This window comes from Bubalus bubalis, chromosome 1 (genome assembly GCF_019923935.1).
Source record: "Bubalus bubalis isolate 160015118507 breed Murrah chromosome 1, NDDB_SH_1, whole genome shotgun sequence".
NCBI classification, from domain to species: domain Eukaryota; kingdom Metazoa; phylum Chordata; class Mammalia; order Artiodactyla; family Bovidae; genus Bubalus; species Bubalus bubalis.
Window position 1 is genome coordinate 190,936,287 of NC_059157.1, and position 23,834 is coordinate 190,960,120.

Genomic DNA, 23,834 nt, shown 5'->3' on the forward strand with positions numbered 1-23,834 from the left:
CACGGAGGTGAGGGACAGATGCTGAGTCCCCATGCACAGGGAGCCGGCTGGCCTTGGAGCGTGGCTGCAGCAGTGGGCAGACCCCGAGCTTTAGGGGAAGGGGGCAGGCGGGCCCAAGCTCGCCAAAAGGCAGCCAGGCTATGCATGGTCTATACAGACACACCTGCGCACACACACACACACACACACCCCCACACACGGACCACATAGATGTACCTGCATGTGTGTGTGCACAAACACACGGCCTGGCCTCCCCTAGCCCAAGGTTTGTGTACACACACACAGACACATATACAGACACACTCAGGGTCTGGCCTCTCCTAGCCTGGGGGCTCGTGTACACACACGCATTCGGCCTGCCCTCCCATAGTCCCAGGCTCATGTATACACAGACACACACACACACACACTCAGGGCCTGGCTTCCCCTAGCCCCAGGGCTCATGTACACAGACACATACACAGACACACACACAATTCAGGGCCTGGCCTCCCCTAAACCTGGGGCTCATGTAGACACATACACACAGATACACACACACACTCGGGGCCTGGCCTCCCCTAGCCCTGCGGCTCATGGACACACATACATACACACCCACACACACACTGACACTTGGCCTGGCCTCCCCTAGCCCCGGGCTCGTTACACACACACACACTCACACACACACACACACACACACTCAGGATCCGGCCTCCCCTAGCCCTGGGGCTCTGGTATAGCAGTGGGAAGAGGTTTGCTTGCTGGTGTGTGTTCCGTCTTCGCTGGGGTTGAGGGGTTCTCTGCCCCCAGAGGTACCGCTTGCTCCTCCTGTCCAGGGTGCTTGAGGTTGTGCCTGTGTCCCTGTCAGTCAGGTGGGTCCTGTTGAACCTGCAGGATGCGTCTGTAGGAACATGGGTTTTTTGCTTTGATATTTTAGGCATCTTCCAACGTGGGCCTGGACTGGAGGGGAGACTTCCTGCAGACTGTACAGGAGGCCTTTGAGAAGGAGCGGGAGATGCTGAGAGTGGAGCTGTGGCCCCAGCTCTGTGGCTTGGGCCCTGGGGGCTGCGGCTCCCTGCTCGAGAGGCTGGAGAAGGTGGTTCATGAGCAAGTAAGCTGTGCCCTCACATCCCCCGCAGCCAGTGCTGACACAGGGGTGACAGAGCATGCTTCAGATGTGAATTTCGGTTCCCGTATTTCACCTGACCTTAGAGGCAGTGATTGCTCCTTTTAATGCATGATATTCCATGAAATGGAAAACTCAATGCGTTTACCTTCCTTCAGTATCTCTTTCTGTTCGGAAAATAACTGTCCTTTCCCTGAAAACAAATCAGCAATTCTAGGCAGCCCAGCTGCAGGTTATGAGTGCTGAGCCCAAGGTCAGAGGGTCAGCACCGCAAGGCCCTGGGAGTTCCCTTCCCGCCAGCTTCCCCATCTCCCTCCCTCACCCCGCCCCCAACCCCGGCAGAGAGGGTCAGGGTGCATGGCAGGTGTTGACCTGGCCCAAAAAGTGAGACCAAGATGCTGGGGGGGGAGCCTCATGCGATCTGAGAGTCTGAGTGCCACTGTGCCCACATTTACACCACACAGTCGTCACACACATCCTGTGGCAGCGATCCTGGGAGCAGGGGCTGCTCCGGCTCAGCCCCCAGCCCTTGGGAGCCCCTCTCCTGCCGTGTCTGACGTCCCCCTACCCTGCCTCTTCCCCCGTCTCAGGGGGACCAGCAGGAGAGGTCGTTGGAGCACCTCTGCCTGTCAGACAGGAGCAGCCTGCTGTCGGAGATCCAGGCTCTGCGCGCCCAGCTGCGGATGACGCACCTGCAAAACCAGGAGAAACTGCAGCAGCTATGCACAGCGCTGACCAGCGCGGAGGCCCGCGGGAGCCGTCAGGAGCACCGGCTGCGCAGGCAGGGTGGGCGCAGCCCTGACACTCGCCTGTGGGTGCTGCGGGCGGGACGGCCAGCCCCTCATCTCCCCAGGCCACCAAGTGCATGGTCTGCGAGGCTTTCTGGAGCTTGCACGTGCACCTCTGGGCTAGTTTGAGAGTGTTTTGCACCTCTGTTCCTGAGGGTCCTGGTCTATAGTTTTTTTCTTCTGGTTTCAGTGTCAGGGTGATGCCAGCCTCCTCCTTAGTGTTTGGAGAGTTCTCCAGCAAAGCCATCCAGGCTAGATTCTCTGGTAGGAGGAGTGGCAGGTGGGGTGGCATTTCAGGGTGACCACGGGATGGTCACACCAAGCTTCATGCCCTGGGCAGGGTGGGCTCCATGCTGGTCCATCTTGGCTGAACTCCAGCTTCTGTCCCTGGGAGACCAAGAGGGCACGTGTCCCCATCCCCCCTGCCCGCCCCCAGTCACATTACATGCCTTGCATGGCTGGGTGATCCCACTTGCTCTCCCCCAGTGTGTCTCTGGAGGCTCAGCCGGCCATAAGGTGAGGCTGGCAGTGGTGTGAGCAGAAGGCATGTGTCCTGAGTATCCTGGTGCAGTTGTAAACAACAGCTTCAGGGTCACAGAAACTTCCTGTCTCCCCCTAGCCCCCTCAAAGTGAACATATTCCATCCTTGTTAGTTTGTGACTAATGGTATGCTAAGTCATTTGTGCGTTCACTCTGGACTCATGAATAATGCTATTTTAATTCGTTTCATCTTTCTTAGTTGAATTATTGGCATATAAGGTTGAGCAGGAAAAATGTATAGCAAGCGACCTGCAGAAAACCCTGAACGAAGAGCAGGAGAAAGCAAATAATGTCCGAAAGCTGCTGGTGGTAGAGCAGAACGCAGTCAGAGACCTGAAATCCGAGCTCTGCGAGTGTCGACAAGACAATGAGCGGCTGCTCAAGTCCCTCAACGACGTGCAGAAGGAGGTCCTCCAGTTGAGGTGCGGCCCTCCTGCAAGGCTCCCCCTTCTAGCTGTCCTGTCTTTAGGCTTCTGGGCAAAAGTCAGTGCACGTTGCATGGTTCCCACCACCTTCTTCCCAGCCTTGAAGTGAAAGGGGATGTCTGGAGCCAGGTTTCCCCCCATGTCCTGATCGGTGTGGGGGAGTGCCGCTCTGCTCCCATGGGTTGGTAGGGTGGGGACCGAATGCACAGCGGAGCCCACCCGCCGGGTACTGGGAGCCCCTGGCAGTGGCCCACGTCCCTTTGAGAGCCCATGTCTCCACTCAGGTCCGTGCTGGACAGTAAGGAGAGTGACCTGCAGGCAGCACTGCAGCAGCTGGAGGGCGAGCGCGTGAAGGAGCAGGCCCTGCAGAGCCAGCTAGAGGAGGAGCGGCTGCAACACATGCAGAGAGAGGGCCAGAGTGCCAAGACCCTGGAGGTGAGGGGCTCAGGCCCTGCGGCCTGGGCTGGGGCTGTGAGGGGAATCCCTGTGGGCATAGACATGTGTGGCCCCCACCACCACCACACAATCGCTTCTGCGAGGCCAGTGCAGCTTCAAAGCCTTGTGGGCGCCCCACCCGTGTACCGAGGAGGCAGAGAGCCAGCACCCCGTGGCAGCCATGTGGCTGTGCGTCAGGGGTGTCCCCCAGGCCTGGAAGAGCTGAGCACCATGTGGGGTCCAGGGCTGCAGATTTGAGGGGGAGGCAAATTGGGTGGTGGCCCTGTGCTCGGAAGAGTGCCTCATCCAGAGTCACAAGGCGGGCGGTTACTGCTTGCACCCCTTCACCCAAAGGAGAAGCTCTGGCTGCGAAAACTGGCTAGATGCTGTTGCTCTAGGTTTGATCTTTCTTGCCTCACTGTTCCCTGACGCAGGAGTTAAGGGCGTCTTTGGAGCAGCAGTGCGCCCAGAGCAACCAGCTATGCGTGGTGCTGAAACACGAGCAGACAGCGAAGGACAACCTGCGGCAGGAGCTGCAGATCGAGGCGTCACGCTGTGAGGCGCTGCTGGCGCAGGAACGAGGCCACATGTCCGAGCTGCAGCGGAGCCTGGAGGCTGAGCGGGACCGCGCGCGCGAGCTGTCAGAGGCCCTGCAGCACGAGCGCGTCCTGACGGAGCGGCTGAGCCGGCGGCCTCAGGAGAGGCCTGCACACCAGGCGCTGCTGCAGAAGCTGCGGGCCCAGGAGGAGCATGTGCGCGAGCTGGAGGTGGCGCTGGAGGCTGCGCAGCGGCGTGCCCTGGAGGCCGAGGCGCGTGTGCACCTCGAGGAGGTGGAGCGGGAGCAGGAGGTAAGTGCAGCGCTGAAGACGCCTCCGGAGACCCTGCCTGGAACGCGGGAGAGGCCGGCGCGGGGCCGGGGACAGGTAGAGCAGGACGCATGCGAGGACGCAAGGACAGGAGCGGAGCTGAGGCCCAGCCGAGCGGAGACACAGCCGTGGAGCAGGTGGCAGAGAGACAAGGAGACGCTGGTGAGCGTGCCTGTGCTGGCCCCGGGCTGTCCCTCGGCCTGGTCGCTGCAGCCTGGTGGCAAGTGGAGCCAGGAGCTTGCGTCCTCCTACCTTGTTCCTTCCCGAGGTCATTGTGGATCCTCAGGCCCAAGCAGTTCCATGTGTCTCTGTGAATGGCGCTTTGGCTTCTGTGTTAAGACCCTTGGGGTCTCGGTAGGAATTGCACTGAGTCTGCAAAGTGCTCTGGGGGTGTTGTCTCCTCAACAGTGTTAGGTCTTCCCATTGGAGAAGTCTGAGGGTCTCTTCATTTATTTGCTCAGTTGCTTTATTTAGATCCTTGTTTTATCACTTCAGGTGGTAAACCTTGCATTTCTTTTGTTTATTCCTAAATGTTATATTTTGATGCTGTTGTAAGTGGTGTTATTTTTTACTTCTGTTTTCAGATTGCTTGTTGCGACCATGTAGCAATGCAGGTGACTTCCATACTTGGATCTGGTGTCCTGCCACTTCGCTGAACTGGCCTATGAGTCCCAATATTTTTAATAGATTCTTTGGAATTTTCAACATTGAAGACCATGCTTTTTGCAGAGAGGCATAGTTTGGCTTGTTCCTTTCCCACCTGGAAGCCTTCTCTCTTCTCTTTGCCTGACTGCCCTGGCCAGAACCTACAAGAGTGCTGAAGCAGGCGTGAGGGCAAGGGTCCAGCCCCATTGCCGATCTTGGGGGAGCAGTCCATCTTTTACCACTGACTACGATGGTAGTTGTTTGATTTTTGTCGCTGCCCCTTATCAGAGGAAGGACCCTTCCATTTCTAGTTGATTCAGTCTTTTCTAGTTTATTTTAATATTGAGAGTATTGGGTGTGCTCTTCCACTGTCTTTTGAGATTTACGGCTTTTGTGCTTCCGTTGTGCTTCTGAATTGATTGATTTTCATATTTTCAGCCATCCTGGCCCTCTTGGGCTGCATTCCTCTTGAATTTGGTGTATGTGAGGTGCTTAGCTGCTCAGTCATGTCTGACTCTGTGACCTTATGGACTCTAGGCAAGAATACCGGAGTGGGTTTCCATGCCCTCCAGGGGATCTTTCCAGCCCAGGGGTCAAACCCAGGTCTCCCACATTGCAGGTGGATTCTTTACCCTGGTGGCTTAGACAGTAAAGAATTTAGTGTATAATTCTTTTTAAATTAGTGCTGAATTCAGTTTGCTAGTATTTTGTTAAGAATTTTGCATTTATATTTATGAGCAATATTGTTCTGTAGTTTTCCTGTGTTTTTGGTTCTGGTATCAGGAAGGTCTTGGCTGTGCAGAGTGGATTTGGAAGTGTTCCCTCCTTTATCTTTTGGATAGATCTTAATTTTAGATACATTATATGTCAACCAAAAGTATTTGTTTCTGAGGATATTATATTCTGTGTTTTCTCATGAATTCACTTTTATTTTGTTCTTTTAAAAATATTTTTTAAAATTTTGAAAAAATTACCTTTATAATTTCTATCTTTGTGTTTTGTCAAATTCTAAGAATGCTCAAACTACCGCACAATTGCACTCAGCTGATACACTAGTAAAGTAATGCTCAAAATTCTCCAAGGCAGGCTTCAGCAGTACGTGAACCGTGAACTTCCTGATGTTCAAGCTGGTTTTAGAAAAGGCAGAGAGGAACCAGAGATCAATTTGCCAACATCTGCTGGATCATCGAAAAAGCAAGAGAGTTCCAGGAAAACATCTATTTCTGCTTTATTGACTATGCCAAAGCCTTTGACTATGTGGATCACAGTAAACTGTGGAAAATTCTTAAAGAGATGGAAACACCAGACCATCTGATCTGTCTCTTGAGAAACCTGTATGCAGGTCAGGAAGCAACAGTTAGAACTGGACATGGAACAACAGACTGGTTCCAAATAGGAAAAGGAGTATGTCAGGGCTGTATATTGTCACCCTGCTTATTTAACTTCTATGCAGAGTACATCATGAGAAACGCTGGGCTGGAAGAAGCACAAGCTGGAATCAAGATTGCCGGGAGAAATATCAATAACCTCAGATATGCAGACGACACCACCCTTATGGCAGAAAGTGAAGAGGAACTAAAAAGCCTCTTGATGAAGGCGAAAGAGGAGAGTGAAAAAGTAGGCTTAAAGCTCAACATTCAGAAAACGAAGATCACAGCATCTGGTCCCACCACTTCATGGGAAATACATGGGGAGACAGTGGAAACAGTGTCAGACTTTATTTTTTGGGGCTCCAAAATCACTGCAGATGGTGATTGCAGCCATGAAATTAAAAGATGCTTACTCCTTGGAAGGAAAGTTATGACCAACCTAGATAGCATATTAAAAAGCAGAGACAATACCTTGCCAACAAAGATCTGTCTAGTCAAGGCTATGGTTTTTCTAGTGGTCATGTATGGATGTGAGAGTTGGACTGTGAAGAAAGCTGAGCACCGAAGAATTGATATTTTTGAACTGTGGTGTTGGAGAAGACTCTTGAGAGTCCCTTGGACTGCAAGGAGATCCAACCAGTCCATCCTAAAGGACACCAGTCCTGGGTATTCATTGGAAGGACTGATGTTGAAGCTGAAACACCAATACTTTGGCCACCTGATGCGAAGAGTTAACTCATTGGAAAAGACCCTGATGCTGGGAGGGATTGGGGGCAGGAGGAGAAGGGGATGACAGAAGATGAGATGGCTAGATGGCGTCACCCACTTGATGGACATGAGTTTGGGTAAACTCCGGGAGTTGGTGATGGACAGGGAGGCCTGGCATGCTGCGATTCATGGGGTCACAGAGTCGGATATGACTGAGCAACTGAACTGAATTGAAAAAGGTTTTAAAGCACACAAGGAAAACCAATGGCCTGGTCTTTTTAATGGTTAGCCTGCCATTAAATGGTCAAAAAATAAATACTAGTGAGATATTCACACACTGTTGACTTCACCAATTTACATTTCACAGTTCAGCAATTTTTAGTATATTTAGAAGTTGTGCAGCCATCACTCAGTTGATTTTAGAAGATGTTCATCTCCCAGGATGAACCTGTGAGCAGGCACCCCAGCCCCGGCACCCACTGACTGACTTTCTGCCCCTCCTGGACGGTTCATATCAGTGAATCATATGGTGTGTAGCCTTCTGTGTCTGGCCCCGCTGTGGTGGTTTCCAGGTTCACGTGTGTTGTGTGTGAGTAATTCGTAGTGTTTCTTGAGGGGTTAGACAGCCTTGGACTTAGTTATGTTTCATCACTAGAGGTCTTGGCAGTGGAGGGGTCGTCTGGGGCTGTGGCAGAGGGCAGAGTCTGGCCGGGGGGTTTCCTGATGGAGGAGCTGAAGTCATGGCCCTGGTTGGGCTTTGGTCATTCAGGGCCCCCAGAGCGAGTTCCAGGAACGTATGATAACGTAGTTACTTAAAAAATAAATACAAAGTGTTTTCCAAGTTAAATTATTAACTGTCCTTCACAATGTACCTTGATATGTATTTTTTTGTTAAGAACTATGTTGTCATTTTGGTGTTACTTTTACTGCAGGCAGTTAACTTGATCCGGATTATGGGGTCTTTTTCTGGCCATAATGGCCCAGGCTTCTTATAGTTACTTCAGGGCCAATTTCTTTTTTTTTTTTAAGCAAATCAGCAGGTCCCTCAGTTTTGTTCCTTTTTCCTCATTTGGAAAATCAATAAAGACTGCCATTTCCTGAGGAGGTGATGTGCTGGGGAGGGGTCGGGAGGTGCTGGGTGAAGAGTAGGCCCAGCCCATGTGCTGGCCTGAGTGGGGGTGGGCCAGGCCTGCACCTTCTCTGCCTGGTCCTGTCTGGTCCTGCCAGGCTGTCTTCGGTTCCCTGGAGCCTCCCTCCCTATGCCTCCTCCCTTGGGCACTGGTCCTGGGCACCAGGCAGGAAGTGGCCTGGTTCCTCCACAGTGGAGGGCAGGTCACAAGGGGGGTGGCAGAGAGCCTCATGACCCAGCCTGCCCTCTTGTTGCTGGGGCGCCTGCAGAGGCAGAGGGGTGCTTGGGCTGTGGTTCCCTGCTACCATCACCCCTGTGTGCGCCCCATCCCGGGCCCTGTCCAGGGGTCCTCAAGGCCTGCCATGCAGCTTGTCTGGGGCAGGGCCATCCTCCCCTGACTCCTCCCCCGACTCAGTGTGGTACCCAGAGTCTCTGCCTAGAGCACGTCCTGGTCAGTTCGAGCTGGGAGGGCAGCCTCCGTGCTGCACCCTGGGCCCCGTCTCTGCCCTGGGCTGTGTGTGAAGTTGCTTCCTCGCCCACAGCGGGAGCTGGAGCTGCAGCACCAGCGGGATGAGCACAAGATCCAGCAGCTGCAGCGGACCGTGCAGGAGCTGCAGGCGCGGGTGGCGCTGCCAAACGTGGAGCCAGAGCGCCTCCGTGAGCAGCAGCGGGGCCTGGAGAAGGTGCGGCAGCAGCTACTCTGCGCCGCGGGGCTTCTCACCAGCTTCATCAACCAGACGGTGGACAGGTAAGTGGCTCAGGGCCCGCCCCTGCTGCCTAGCACCTGTGGTGCCAAGAAAACCCTGCATTTGGGGCATGCCTTTGATTGAGGCCCAGGTTTTAACGAGACAGACTCTTTCTCATCCCACGCATGTGGATAAATTCATCCACAGTGTTCTCTGGAAAGATGACCACAGGATATGGGTTTGCCTTCTAACGTGACAGATGATTGGGTGTCTCCACGCCCCTTTATAAGCGCTCCCCGCCCAGAGGGTCCGGCCCAAGCCCAGCGCTCCAGGGTGGGTGGCACCCTGTGTCTATGCAGGGTTTGCCTTGCCTGAGGCCCTGGGGCCGCTGCACCTGGGACCAGGATGCCTCTGCCTTGTCGAGGACCCAAGACCTTGCTGTTTGGTGGGAAAGAACATTTATTTGCCATTTTTTGAGCATACAAAAGCTCAGCCGCTACAGCCCCTCTCCTGTAATTGAGTTTAGTTATTGGAGCGGTGAAATCTCGCTTAGAATAGCTGACCATCTCTGAGTAGCCGACTCAGAGTCCCAGCAGAGAGCAGCAGAGGGAGAGGGACTCACTGAGGGAGCCTCAGAGGTAAGTGGTCAGTGGCCGGAGGGTTCTGGCTTCACAGACCGCCCACCCCCAGGCTGCACTGTATCCTGGCTGCCACAGTCACTGCAGAGCACTCTGGGTGCTGTGTGGAGTACCTGCGTAGCTTTGGGTGTCTGCCACTGGGAGCCGTGTGCACCTGCTGAGTGTCTGTGTCCTTCTCCAGGACGATCAGTGATTGGACGTCGTCAAATGAGAAGGCAGTGGCGTCTTTGCTGCACACACTGGAGACACTGAAGTCTGAATTGGGCACGTCCAGCTCCTGCCGGGTGAGACCAGCTTTCTTGTTCACTGTGGCCAGTCCTGCCTACCCGCCATCAGCCTGTTTTATGATTGGCTGAGGGCACTGTCCATGGTGCCCACGGTGGCGCTGGTCTGTCCTGCTCTGTGGCTGATGGCCCTGCACTTGTGCTGAGGCTCTGGGCTGAAATCGAGCTGAAAGGGGCCTTCAGGAGTCCTGACTGCTGCTATGAATTCCTGACAGAGTTCTGGGACAGGTAGGACAGTGCAGGCAGCAGGAGGGCTGACCCGCCATGCCCACTGGCCTGAAAAGAATGAACCTGTCCTTGGGGGCCCCTGGGGATGAGCACGCTCTTCCCACTGCCCTTCGTGCGCTACCCCTGACAAAGGCGCTGTTGGAGCGGGTTGTGTTTCCTAACACGCTTCCCGGGCTGATGCCCAAAAGAATGTGACTTGATGCACTCTGCCCAGCCCCTTAGGCTTGCCACCAAATGCAAATATGTTTAAAGGTAAAATCCCTGGAAATAGCCAGCAATGCAAGCACAAGTAGCATGCATTCCTTTTAACTAAACACTCTCAGACGCTGATCTTGTTTTCTCCTCAAGAAGAAAACAGCGGCGGAGCTGCAGATCCAGCTGGTGGACGTCCTGCTGAAGGACAACGAGTCCCTGAGCAGAGCACTCAGCACGGTGACACGGGAGAAGGCGGAGCTGTGCAAGGCCTTGTCACGGCTGGAGAGGACACACCGGGCCCCGAGGACCTCGCAGGAGGGCTGCGCTCGCAAGGTACGCTCCAGGGGCGCCAGAGGCCTCGGGCCGCACCCGGCACACTGGCTCTGTGCAGACAGTGATGTGTGCACACCCACGTGACCCTCCTCAGGAGATGGCGTCTGGTATCTGCTCATGGAAAGAAATTTCGACCAAGACTTGAATAATCTGATAAATTTTATTAGAGTTTTATTTGACTTTCGTCTAGTGAAAATAATAGATAATTTTCCTGGTTGTGTCATTTGATAGGCGCTTTCTCAGGAATGCCTTGTTTTTTTTCTTTTTTATATTTAGGTTTCCTGTGGGCAATTTGCTTTTATTACTTTTTTTTTTAAACAATGGAAATGTTTCCAAATTATTTTAAAATTTACCTTCAGTTAACTCTGCCTTGGTAGTATGATGGAGTCTGTAAGTGGGATCACGAGGCTGGGGCCTTTGAGGGGCCATTCGCTTCTTCTGGAAAGCATTGGAGGTCCATCAGGTGGAGTGTCCACAGCTCAGTCCCATCCATTATTGAGTGGCTCTGCCTGGCATGAATGTGCTTCAGCTTACGAGTGTGGGCACAGGTTCCTTTCTCTGTGTGAATCCCCAGCTGGGACATTGCTGTGTCCAGTGGTCACTGTGTGTTCGGTGTCCAGAGCTTTCCAGAAAAGCTGCATTTCAGTGAGGGTTCCAGCTTCTCTGCATCTTTGCGTTTAGTGTTTTACCTGTCATCTCGGCAGAATGCTGACAGATGTGACGTGGTGTCTGAGGATCTTCTGGAGAAGTGTCAGTTAAAATCTTTTGCCTCTTCTTCAGTTGGATCATTTGTTTTCTTATTGTTGAGTTTTGAGAGTTCTTTATATGGTCTGGATATAGCTCCTTTGTCAGAAATATAATTTGAAAATATTTTCTCCCCATCTGAGTTTGTTCTCCTGTGTCGTGTCCTTTGCAGAACAAAAGTCTTTAATTTTGATGCAGTCCTGTATCAGTTTGTTCTTGTATGGGCCCTGCCAAGAGTCGTAGAGTTGTTCTTTTTATGTTTAGGTCCATGATCTGTTTGCAGTTCGTTTCGTTTTGGTTTGAGGGTAGGTAGAGGCCTATTTTACGCCTGTTGCTATCCGGGACTCCCACACACTTTGTCGACAAGATTCTCATTTCTCCCTGAGTTGTCCTTGTACCCATTCAACAATATTTGTGTCTTTATGTCTGGATTCTTTGTTCTGTCCCACTGGTCTATATGTCTGTTCTTCATGAGCTGCCTGATTAATGTAGATTTATATTACGTAGAAAAGGCAGAGGAACCAAAGATCAAACTGCCAACATCATGGGATCATAAGAAAAAGCAAGAGAATTCCAGAAAAACATCTGCTTGTGTTTTATTGACTACACCAAAGCCTTTGACTGTGTAGATCACAACAAACTGTGGGAAATTCTTAAAGAGATAGGAATACCAGTCCACCTTACCTGCCTCCTGAGAAATCTGTATGCTGGTCAAGAAGCAACAGTTAGAACTGGACATGGAACAACAGACTTGTTTCAAATTGGGAAAGGAGTACCTCAAGGCTTTTTGTTGTCACCCTGCTTATTTACATGCAGAGTACATCATGCAAAATACCGGGCTGGATGAAGCACAAGCTGGAATCAAGATTGCAGGGAGAAATATCAATAACCTCAGATACGCAGATGACACCACCCTTATGGCAGAAAGTGAAGAGGAACTAAAGAGCCTCTTGATGAAAGTGAAAGAGGAGAGTGACAAACCTGGCTTAAAAACTGAATATTCAGAAAACTAAGATCATGGCATCTGGTCCCATCACTTCATGGCAAAAAGATGGGGAAACAATGGAAACAGTGAGAGACTTTTATTTTCAGTTCAGTTCAGTCACTCAGTCGTGTCCGACTCTTTGCAACCCCATGATTGCAACCCCATGAATCGCAGCACGCCAGGCCTCCCTGTCCATCACCAGCTCCTGGAGTTCACTCAGACTCATGTCCATCGAGTCAGTGATGCCATCCAGCCATCTGATCCTCTGTCGTCCCCTTCTCCTCCTGCCCCAATCCCTCCCAGCATCAGAGTGTTTTCCAGTGAGTCAACTCTTCGCATGAGGTGGCCAAAGTATTAGAGTTTCAGCTTTAGCATCAGTCCTTCCAGTGAACACCCAGGACTGATCTCCTTTAGGATGGACTGGTTGGATCTCCTTGCATGAGGGGTTCCAGAGTCACTGCAGATGGTGACTGCAGCCATGAAATTAAAAGATGCTTGTTCTTTGGAAGAGAAACTATGACCAACCTAGACAGTATATTGAAAAGCAGAGACATTAGTTTGCCACCAAAGGTCCATCTAGTCAAAGCTATGGTTTTTCCTGTGGTATGTATGGATGTGAGAGTTGGACCATAAAGAAAGCTGAGTGCTGAAGAATTGATGCTTTTGAACTGTGGTGTAGGAGAAGACTCTTGAGAGTCCCTCAGAGCACAAGGAGATCCAACCAGTCAATCCTAAATGGCCACCTGATGTGAATAACTGACTCATTGGAAAAGACCCTGGTGCTGGGGAAGATTGAAGGCAGGAGGAGAAGGGGACAACAGAGGATGAGATGGTTGGATGGCATCACCGACTCGATGGACATGAGTTTGAGCAAGCTCCATGAGTTGGTGATGGACAGGGAAGCCTGGCGCACGCCATGGGGTCGCAAAGAGTTGGACACAACTGAGCGACTGGACTGAACTGATTGATATGTTCAGGTAGTGGAATGCTCCATTTTTTTTTCTCTCTTTTTCAAATGACTTGGTTAGGCTAGTTCCTCTGCTCTTCAATATAAATTTTAGAATCTTGCTGGTTGTTTTGACTGGGACTGTAGTCTGTACATCAATGTGGGGAGAATTAGAAAGGTAAAATGGTACAGCCACTTTGGAAAACAGCCGAGCAGTTCCTCAAAACAGATGAGGCTGCTGTCTTCATCCTGCAGTCCTGCCTCTAGGGCTTCCCTCAGGAGAAATAAAAATGCAAATATGTCCACATGGAAACTGGTGCACAAGCTTTCTTATTGCCAGTATTCATCCTTCCAAATGTGGGAATAATCCAAAAGTTCATTAATTGATAAATGTGTAAGTAAAATGTGGTGCATCAGTAAATGGGGGCTTCCCTGGTAGCTCACTGGTTAAAAAATCCACCTGTAATGCAGGAGACCCGGTTCGGTTCCTGGGTTGGGAAGATTCTCTAAAGAAGGGATTGGCTACCCACTCCAGGATTCTTGGACTTCCCTGGTGGGTCAGATGGTAAAGAATCTGCCTGCAGTGCGGGAGACCTGGGTTGGATCCCTGGGTTGGGAAGATCCTCTGGAAGAGGGCATGGCAACCCATTTCAGTATTCTTGCCTGGAGAATCCCCATGGACAGAGGAGCCTAGCGGGCTGCAGTCCATGGGGTCGCAAAGAGTTGGACACAACTGAGCGACTAAGGACAGCACACAACACATATCCATAAATGGAGTATTATTTGGCAATAAATAGGAATAAAGGACTGATGAGTGCTACAGTGTGGGTAAGCTTTGAAAACATTATGAAAGGTGAAAGAAGCCAGTTCCCAGAGATGACAGTATGTGTAGGCTCCACTGGTACGAAATGCCCAGAACAGACAATCGCAGGGGCAAGATCGTAGGTTGTTCGTGGCTGGAGGGAGGCAGTGGGGAGTGAGTGCTCAGGGCACTCGGCTCTGGGTGATGAAACTGGGAAGCGGTGATGGTTGCACAACCCGAGGGATATACCAGAGCCAGTTCAGTTTCACACTGCGTGCTAAGTCGCTTCAGTCGTGTCTGGCTCTTTGTGACCCCATGGACTATAGCCCGCCAGGCTCCTCTGTCCATGGGATCCTCCAGGCAAGAATACTGGGGTGGGTGGCCACGCCCTCGTCCAGGGGGTCTTCCCGACCCGGGGATCGGACCTGTCTCTGACATCTCCTGCATTGGTAACCGGGTCCACTAGTGCCAGTTCACTTTCTCCCTTTAAAAGGGTACATTTTTCTTTTGTGAATTATGAAGCAGATTTTTCATTAAACATTTGGGCAGAATTGACATCTGTAACTGCACTTGAACTGTCTTGAATCTCCCCATCTGTCTACTTCCGTGTCCATGTGTTCAGATGTTTTAAAATTCTTTTCCTAAATGTGCTGTAGCTATCAGCCTGCAGATCCTGTCACATTAGGTTAGACTTTTACGTAAAGAACTCATTTTTTAGCGGGCTGCTGTAAATGGTACTTTTCAAGCTTTCTGTTTTCTGGGTGTTTGTGGCTGGTGTGCAGAAATGTGATTGATGTTCACAGACCCACCTTGCATTCTGCGATCTTCCAAGCCTTACTTTTTGGCCCCAGAAGCCTATCTGTAGGATCTTCTACCTGGGCCATCCTGTCATATGCACATGGGGGCTGTTTCCTTCTTTCTACTTGGCATGGCTGTGATTTCCTGTCCTTGCCCCCTGCCTGGCTGGAGAGGACACCCAGCCCCATCCCATCCCAGATGGAGCCTGTTTTCCCCTGGAGGACGATGCCCTGGGGTCAGTTTGAAGAGGCTCCCTCCAGTTCCTGGTTTGCTGGGACTTTTGTCATGAGTGGATGTCGGAGTCTTTCATGCCCTTTCTTCTGTTGGTGTGATAGTTTGGTCTTTCTTGTTTAGTCTCTTAATATGGTGAAGTCCATTGACTGTTGAGTGTGGACTCTTCGTTGTTCCAGGAAAAACCCGACCGGGTCACGATGTATTTTTCTTTCCATGTGCTGCTGGGTCTATTTGCTTACATATCGTTGTGCATTTCTGTGTCTGATTTCAGGAGGGATATTAATCTGGACAGGTTTTTTGTTGTGTCTGGTTTGGGCCTTAGTAACGAGCTGGGACATTTCCCTCCTTGGTTTTCTGGAAGAGAGTATGTGGAGCTGGTGTTTTTTTCTTCTTTAAATGTTGGCTAAACGCACCGTCTGTGCCTAGCGTCTTCTCTTTCGGAAGGTTTTAGTGATGTGCATGCTTATTTCTGGTGCTGCGAGGCAGAGTGTCCTGTCGAGGCCGGGCGGGTCCTGTTGGCGTGGGGTCTGTCTTTCGGTTCTGTCCAGTTCTACTTTGTCGGTGTGAAGCTCTGTGGAAGGCAGAGCCCTCTGTGCTTGTGACGTGGGGCCCACCCACAAGCAGACCCATGGCTCTGCTCCTTTGCAGGAGGGGTTATAAGGCGAGGGCTGCCATGGGCAGAGTGCCTGGCTCTCTGCCCCTCTGGCTACTGCTTGGAGTGTGTTTTGAGGCTTCTTGTTCAGAGCACCCTGGGTGGACTAAAGGCGTGGTCTCCTGGGATGCTTTTGTCTCTCCCGTGGAAGTTAGCCAATCAGGACATTAAAGGAATGAGTGAGTCAGAGGTGGCTGGGGGCGAACTGACACGGGCGTCTCCTTCCTGTCAAGGTGGCCTTTGTCCCTGAAGCTTCTCCTTCTAGGGAGGCTAGGCTGTATTAGAATCTTGAGCATGGTCTCTGCCTTCTGCCCAGCAGGGAGGTGGCACAGCCCAGCACCTGCCTCCTCCTGGTACTGCCCTGCATGGTGGGCCATGGCCAGGCCGCCTTGAAGGCCACTGATCACATGACCCCAACAAGGGCTCCCACTTATCCTCAGCCTGGGCAACAGGAAGCTCCTGGCCATCTGTTGTGAGTGGCAGCCTTGACCCTCCCTGTACGGTCCTCCTTCTGTTCATGTGTCCTCTCTGGAGCTGCGGGGTGCTTGGCACAGCATGGTGTCAGGCCATGCCACCAATGTGGGACCGTGGCCTGGTCACCATGTCCCCTCTTCACAGCATGGCCCCCAAGGTGTCCAGGGTGTGTGGTTCATAGGACTGGAACAGAGCCAACTGTCTGCATCTGCCGGGAGTTGCCTTTCTAGGACCAGGGAGAATGAGAGTATCTAGTAGGCTTAAAGCTTTGAATTCTCAAATGTTGAGGGTTTCGTTTTTAATAAAGATGTACCTTTTGTGCAATCATACTTCAGTAAATGGTGGGTCAAAACCACCTCTGAGTGTTAATGGTCTGTTAATAATCACGTGACAGTTTGGGCACCACTGAGAAGAGGCTGAAGTGGGACCCAGGTGGCTGGCACCTGCCCCAGCCCCGCTGTGTCCAGAGGGCATGTGTGGGGGATGGCTCGGGGCTGGGAGCAGTCCTGACTGTGCTGTCAGATGCTCTTCTCGAGATGCTCTGCCGGGAGAACGACTATATAGACACACCATCTGTGGTCCTTGCAGAGGTCAGACAGGTCTGCCTGGAAGCAGGACAAGATGGTCTCACCAGGCTCAGCACGACACCCGGACCCAGCACTGGACGCCAGTGCCTGCAGTGCCAAGGTGAGTGCGAGCCTGCGGGCGGTGTTAGTGTGGGGATGCCATCTCCTGGCCGCTGCTGACTTGTTCATGTTTTTAGGCAAGTTTTAAGTTCACGACAGCAGTGAAGGGAAATTACGGAGATTTCCCACCCCTAGCCCCCGAACACCATCCACTTCCTCGAGATGGTGCGTGTGTGGCAGTCGATAGACCCACGTTGTCATCACGTGGGGGCCACTCTTGGGGCTATACTTGCTGTGGGTTTGATGAGTATAAGACCACACGTGTAACACAACATTTATTCCCCAAGCCAGTGTCGTGCGGAGTGTTCTTACTTCCTTGCAGAGCCTCCAGGCTCCACCCGTGGTGCCTCTTAAGATCCTGGGTTGGGGTGAAACCCCTGATGCCTTGAATCTCAGGGCATCGTTGTCTGCAGCCTGAGAAAACCCTTGGCCCGCAGTTTACGCAGCGTTTCTGACCATGAGGCCCAAGCTGTGGGCCTCTCGAGGGAAGCCCCATCAGGATAGGACGCCGACCTCTGCCTGTGACCTCAGGATTCCTGCACCTCCCCTCCCTGGACGCCCACGGGCCTGGGAGCGGAGCTCCACCTGCCCCTAGACTGGCCCATGCTCGGTGGCTGATTGCTGGGGCCCTCGGGCTCCTCCAGTGCTGGCAAAGCAGCATCTGCTCTGCGTTTCATCTGATAAACCAGATGGAACTCTGAACAGCAAGGTTGGTTCTGGTCACAGATGTCATGGGAGCCAACCCCTGTGATAATTTCTGAGGAGAAAGTCTGGTTCTTTTAAAGCACCTGGTGCAACAGCTTTGCTGTGGAGACTTCTGAGGAGGATGTCTTTGTCCTGTGACCGAGTTTCACTGTTTTTTTTCTTTTAGATGGAAAAGTTGTACCTGCGTTATTTGAGAGCAGAGAGCTTTAGAAAAGCCCTGATTTATCAGAAGAAGTACCTCCTGCTGCTCATCGGTGGCTTCCAGGACTCTGAACAGGAAACCCTGTCCATGATCGCCCACCTGGGGGTGTTCCCTTCCAAAGCAGACAAGAAGGCAGCGGAGTCCCGCCCCTTCACCAGGTTCCGCACGGCCGTCAGGGTGGTGATCGCCGTCCTCAGGTACTGCCTGTCTGCTGGTGTGAGGTCTTTCGGTCTTTTAAACTCTACAGTTGTTTCCTCTTTTAAGATGAATGACATTTGAGGCCTTAAAATGTAAACGACCTTCATCTTCTGGAAACCATGTTATTCAGAGCTACATCTTCTAAGACAGAAAGGTGTAAGGCTGCCTTTTTATTATAAAACAAATCCTTCCTCTTAACGGGGCTCTTGTGATGACAGTCTGATCATGCTTAAAACTGTATTTCACTTCTTTGCATTTCAGTTTCTTATGTTTTAGTCAAATCTGTGTTACATAAAGGTCGCCATGTGCACAGGAAGACGTGCCCCCCAGCCCCCAGGGTGGCATGTTCCAGCCCTCCCTGTAGACAAGCTCTGAGCCTGCGCTGTGGGCAGGAGGTGCCCCTGCCTCTGAGTGTCCACCTTCCTGGCCCTGCCCAGCCTCCAGTGTGTGTGCAGGAGGCACTTTAGGAGTGGGGTGGACTCCCTGGTGTGAAGACAAGAAATTTTGACTGTTTCACAATTAACAGTGATGAAAATCTATTTTATTTTATAATTTTAATATCTGCTATATTTCTAAAAACGTCTGTTCTACTAAGAACTGTGCATCTGTGTCTGCTCTGTGTTGCCCACAGAGGTGCCTCTTCCAGGCCACACTCACCTGTCTGCAAGAACAGGTGCCATGGGGTGAGCGGGGCACCCTTGCCTCTTTCCTGTACTGTATGCAAAGGTCAGGGGGTCCCAAGGCCCTCAGAGATGCAGCACCCCAGCTGGTTCAGCTGCACACCTGCTGGGAGCCCCCTGTGGGGGTGGGGGCCTCCCTCTGAGTTCATCTGAGGGCAGACGGTCCACCCACCTAACTGTCACTCTGAAACCCATCTGTCGTATATTTTTGGAGAGCCCACCCTGGGCCAGGAAGAAGGTCACATGTGGGTGGGGGTGGCCAGATGGTCCGTCTTCCAGTCAGCACACTGCAGTGCCTCGCAGACTTGGGACCCAGCAGCAGCAGTGCTGTGGGGGTGCTGCCAGGGGTCATGGAAGAGAGGGGCATCGGGGCCCCCACACTGCTTCACCTCTGGTCCCCATGAATGGAGGGATGCATGGAGAGCGTGAGGCCTTCGAGCCCGACAGACCCGGAGCTGGCGGGGCTGGGAGCGGAGGGCGGGGCTGATTGGAAGGGCTGGGAGTGGGGCGGGGCCTGGGGAGGTGCTGGAGACTGCTTGGGTGGGGCTGGGGGGCGGGGCTGTGATTGGAGAGGCGGGTTGGGGAGCTGGGCTGGGAGCGAGAGCAGGGTGGGGCTGGGAGCGGCCTGGGAAGATACTGCCGGAGTGGGGGCTGTGCTCGCACTACAGGGTCTGCTGCTGCTAAGTCACGTCAGTCGTGTCTGACTCTGTGCGACCCCATGGACTGTAGCCTACCAGGCTCCTCTGTCCATGGGATTTCCCAGGCAAGAGTACTGGAGTGGGGTGCCATTGCCTTCTCTGACTACAGGGTCTGGTCAGGGCTAAATGTTCTTGGTTATTTAAACCCTGGCTTTGCTCTGGTTTTCAGCGTTTTTCTTCCTTTTTGTGTAGGTTACGCTTTTTGGTTAAGAAGTGGCAACAAGTAGATGGCAGAGGAGCCCTAGCACCAGGCCAAGCACTGCGCCCAGGTACCTCTGACCCCAAATGTTTGAGTAGTGGGGTTCCTTCTCAATGCCAGGTGGGAAGACACAAAGCACAGTGAGAAACCAGCAACTCAGCCAGTACCCTTGTCAGGAGGTGCAGAGATTTTGAAGGAAAATGGTTTTTATTTGGGCAACAAACACAGGTTTGTATAGTTAATGTTTATGAAGAAAGCAGTTCTGAGGAGCATAGCAATGACTGAAGGATACAGAAATGCTGAATGTATTGACTGATAGCTATCTTCAATAAAAAGTCTCTCTGTTGCCTACATGGAGTGAAGTTCTACTTCACTCAGGGAGCATGGCTGCGTCCTTTGTTTCAGTCCCGTCCAGTCTGCGGTTGTCCACTGCCACATCTGACCAGCCAGGCCCAGGTATAGCCAAGCCACCTGGGCCATCTGCAGTGGTCAGCACCCTGCATGGCCACTGGGCTTCCCTAGTGGTGCCCATCAGCTTAGACTTCCACGTGTGAATCCTCACAGCTTGAAGTCAGATGGCTTCAAGGTTCTTCACGAGGTTCCCCCACACCCCCTGCCTCTGATGAACCTGGTGGTCTCCAGGGTTTCTGCATCTCTCACTCCTCAGAGCTGGGTGTGGGAGATCCACCCCAGGCCACTTGGCGCCCTCCTCTCTCCATCGGGATGCTGGGCCCTCCTCCAGGATACTGCCCACCCAGATGCAGATAGTCAGGGTCTGCCTTGCAGGAGCAAAACGCAGGTGCTCAAAACTCAGGTTCCTTCTTGAGGTTTTTTTAATACAGTTTTTATAATGAATACTTTTAAAATGTCTTGAAATTATCACGCAGGCTCTTAAAAGTTTGTAAATTTTAAATTTTGGTGGATGAGCCTTTACTAAAATGCATTTTTCTCTTTCCTTAATCCCTTTGTTGTTAAATATTTCTAGGGGAAGGATTCCTGGTACCACGGCGGCAGCAGTCTCCACCTGTCACTCGTGAATCCCCACCCACCCGGGATGTGTCTTCCAGCCAGGCCAGGGACCCTGTGCCAAAAGCATCCCCACGCAGGAGGGAAAAGTGAGCGGAGGAACCTCAGCTGCTTTTCCACTACGGGGTCCTAGCTGTCGGCAGGGGCAAGTCTGCAGAGAATGTGGCCTTGCACAGAAGTGTTCCTGGGCAGATTTGTGTGTGTGCCCAGTCCGCCTCCAGTGGAAGGGCACGTGAACCCCCACACATAAGCACACACTCACTCACACACATGGAAGGGCTTGGTGTTAGCTTTACTTAATCTCTTTTCTTTGGGATTTGGGGGGGTTTCGCACATGTAATATGTCTTTATACTTACAACTCACTTGGCAAGTGAGATGTTAGAGTGATAATGTTAAACATCTGTAAGTTATTTGGGGGAATAAGGGTTTTCAATTAGGCCTTGTAGTTAAATGGTAGAGTGTAATCAATCCTGTGTAAAAATTCAGGTGAGGAAAGGTTTCCCTGGTGGCTGGGGTGGTGGGAGCTGTGATTCTGTGAGACTGGCAAGTGCTGCGGCCATGGGGTCACGTGCCGTGGGCTTGATCATCTTCATGATTCGCACCCCAGTTTTCTGACCATGAGATTTCTCAGCCAAGCACTGCATGTGAGAGAGATGTGATTTCCATTTCCACTTCTCCAGATTGACACATAAGTAGTGATAATCGTATCCAAATGCTTAAGTATGATTTTACAAGTCATTTATTTCATTCTTTTGACTATGACTTGTCCAGTATTTTGAACCTACCCATGAAGTGGGTAGAAAAGCTGTTTGTGTCTGTGGTGTTGGACCCGCACTGGGGGCTCAGGCAGGCGTGTCATCGGAAAGGAGCTATCAGAGCAAACACGTCCACCTCTGCCCTCAGCCAGCAGGATGAAACACGTTTGCTGTCTCGCTTCACGGCCTCTGGTTGGTGATGACGCCTCCATTTGAACTGTGTGTTAAGAGTGTGACAATCTCGGGCATAACTGCCCTGACCGGAGGAGCCAGGCCCACAAGTATGGGCAGCCTGTTGTGCTAGACGCTGTGTTTCTGCTCATGTGTGTCTCTGCTGAGCATGTCCTACCAGTGCATGTAGTCCCTCCAAGAAATGTGTTTTGAAAGTCATGGCCCCAGAGTGAGGCAGAGTGTACAGCCACGTGAGCCTGTAAGGACCCAGAAGCCTGCTTCTGTTCGAGGAGGGCAGGGACTCTCAGTACAGCTGTGGCCCCCCCTGGGCTCAGGCTGCTCCTCTGAAAGAATAAGTGGTGGCCAAGGCCTCTTGTGTGTGGATGGTGCTCGGGTGAGTAAGATGCTCACTGCCCTGGGAGCGGCAGTGGGCCGTGACATGGTCACTGGAGGTCAGAAGGAAAGGCAGCCACATGAAGGACGCTGGGCTGAACCAGGTGTAATGCTAGGTAGACTTGTGTGTGAAGATTTATTGAATTAAATAATACACAATAATATACAATAGCTTTTAGTTGTCTTAAACTTGGAGACGTTGTAAAGAAGTTAGTTTCTAAAGGACAATGTAGCACTTTTTTTAAAGCCGTGCTTTCCCCTTGTGGTAAAGAAAAGATACGAAGATAACATCGTTTACCGTTTCCCACTAGTGTGCAGTCCTGGTGCCACTGCCTGTCACACACTCTGCATTCTGTCTGCTGAGTTGACTTCTTTTTTGTCCCTTGGTTGTTCGTGTGTTTGAAGATCCAGTCCACCCTCAAATCCCAGATCAGAAAGATCCCTGACTGCTTCTCAAGATCCAGAACATTCCTTGACGGAGTATATTCACCACTTGGAAATGATCCAGCAAAGACTGGGAGGCGTGCTACCAGGTAACCAAAGTCCTCTGTCTTCCCCCATGACCTGAGAGACCCAGGAGTGGTCAGTCGTGGAGGTGGGTGGGATGCAGCCTGGTCAACCTTGTCAGTGTCTGTCCTGCTGGCCAGCCGTCACTGAAGTACCAGGAGGAGGGTTGGGAGTGCAGACACCTGGGGGCTGGGGAGGGGTGAAGGGCACGCCACGTGGGGGTCGTGGACTCAAGCACCACATGGGCCTCTGGGCCTTCATCTCACACGGCCGTCATGCTGTGTTCACAGGGTGTCGTTCAGTTTCTCAGCCCTCATAATTGAAACTATTGCGTGTCTTAATTGCTGTTTTTGTTTTCACTGAAAATAAGATTAATGCAATGGTAGTGTTTTGAAATTGTGAAATTCCTCTTAAAAGACGTGAAGCCTTCTAACAAATTGCTTCCTCATTTCTCTTTGTGTTCAGATTCCACTTCAAAGAAGTCCTGCTGCCAGAAGATGAAACAGTGAATAAAGTCCTGTGACAATTTTATTTGAAGAAGACATTTGATTTTTGAGGGGAGCTTGTGCTGTGGCATGCTGAGTGCCAGCCCTGTGTCATGTTAAGTGTTCTCACCCTTACATTTTGCTGTGAAGCCAAATGGGGTATTTTCTTTGTAATTCAGCACATTTTAGCTTCTCATCTTGATGAGGTAGCCCCTTGGTTCTGTTTTGGTCATGCCTGCATGCCTGCCTCCACAGATAAGCAGACGATGACTTCCTGTTTATTTTCTTAAAGTGTACAGCTGGAAACTTGGTTTAAAACAAAAACATTAAAAAAAAATAATAAAATTAAAGCCCTGATGTACTTGTGAATAGTCTTGTGTTTTGTTGTTTTGTTTCGTATATCCAGTTTACTTTTACCACTGGCAAAAAAAATATAACTTAGAATTTTTATAAACTCCTGTCAGTCAAAAAAGCTCTCAAAGCCCTGATAAGACAAATAGTCATGTGCCTGTTGATTCACCTTGCTTGGGCTCTTATTTTTTGTCAGACGTATTTCTTTCTCACGAGTATGGTCTTTTTTATGTTTTACTCGTGCTCATCTGTACCTGGTAATGTCCAGCCAAGTGTCCTTTACCCAAACAGCCACTGTTAAGGCATATGTACAGGTATCTCAGTGTGTTTCTAGGACCTTTGAACGTGATGTTTATTCTGCTGGGCTTGGTTTCAATATAAAACAACTTCTTCTAAGTCACTGCTTACTTATCTTTGGGATGGATTGTTCTCTGTCTGCAGCCTGGGTGTGTTTGCTGCTGCTTAGCAGTACTGCCATAGGTCACTGTTCTACAGTCGTCCTACCTTTTCCACTCAGTCCTCATTCTGTTGGATGTTGCTGAAGCCGAAATCTTGACCAGCTCCAGGAGCAGGAATCCAAGAAACGGCCTTTCACTCTCAACATCCAGAAGAGTGACAGTTGAAATTGATGATCAAATATGGAATAAATAAATATCCATGTACATCAGTGTTAAGCTAATGAGGGAGGGAGTGGGCTCATAACCACCATCACACCAACTTGTTACCATGGGGGCTTGATAATTAAAAAGAACACAGGTCAC

At 51.3% G+C, this 23,834-nt stretch overlaps 1 protein-coding gene across 20 annotated transcripts in view; it reads left to right on the plus strand.

Moving 5' to 3' along the window:
- Positions 1-23,091, plus strand: part of PCNT (pericentrin) — a 105,879-nt gene extending 82,788 nt beyond the window's left edge. For 16 of the 20 annotated variants that reach the window (XM_044947943.2, XM_044947925.2, XM_044947922.2 and 13 more), the window contains 14 exons: positions 923-1,096; positions 1,702-1,897; positions 2,639-2,861; positions 3,149-3,299; positions 3,734-4,327; positions 8,560-8,765; positions 9,523-9,625; positions 10,202-10,381; positions 16,605-16,703; positions 17,574-17,806; positions 19,378-19,454; positions 20,370-20,499; positions 22,117-22,263; positions 22,703-23,091. In XM_044947943.2, the coding sequence (XP_044803878.2) occupies positions 923-1,096; positions 1,702-1,897; positions 2,639-2,861; positions 3,149-3,299; positions 3,734-4,327; positions 8,560-8,765; positions 9,523-9,625; positions 10,202-10,381; positions 16,605-16,703; positions 17,574-17,806; positions 19,378-19,454; positions 20,370-20,499; positions 22,117-22,263; positions 22,703-22,760 (2,571 nt within the window). In that variant the 3' untranslated portion in view covers positions 22,761-23,091. The remainder of the gene's footprint in view (positions 1-922; positions 1,097-1,701; positions 1,898-2,638; positions 2,862-3,148; positions 3,300-3,733; positions 4,328-8,559; positions 8,766-9,522; positions 9,626-10,201; positions 10,382-16,604; positions 16,704-17,573; positions 17,807-19,377; positions 19,455-20,369; positions 20,500-22,116; positions 22,264-22,702) is intronic. The other 4 variants (XM_044947904.2, XM_044947938.2, XM_025293206.3 and 1 more) reach the window with 4 other exon arrangements.
- Positions 23,092-23,834: the final 743 nt, after the last annotated feature.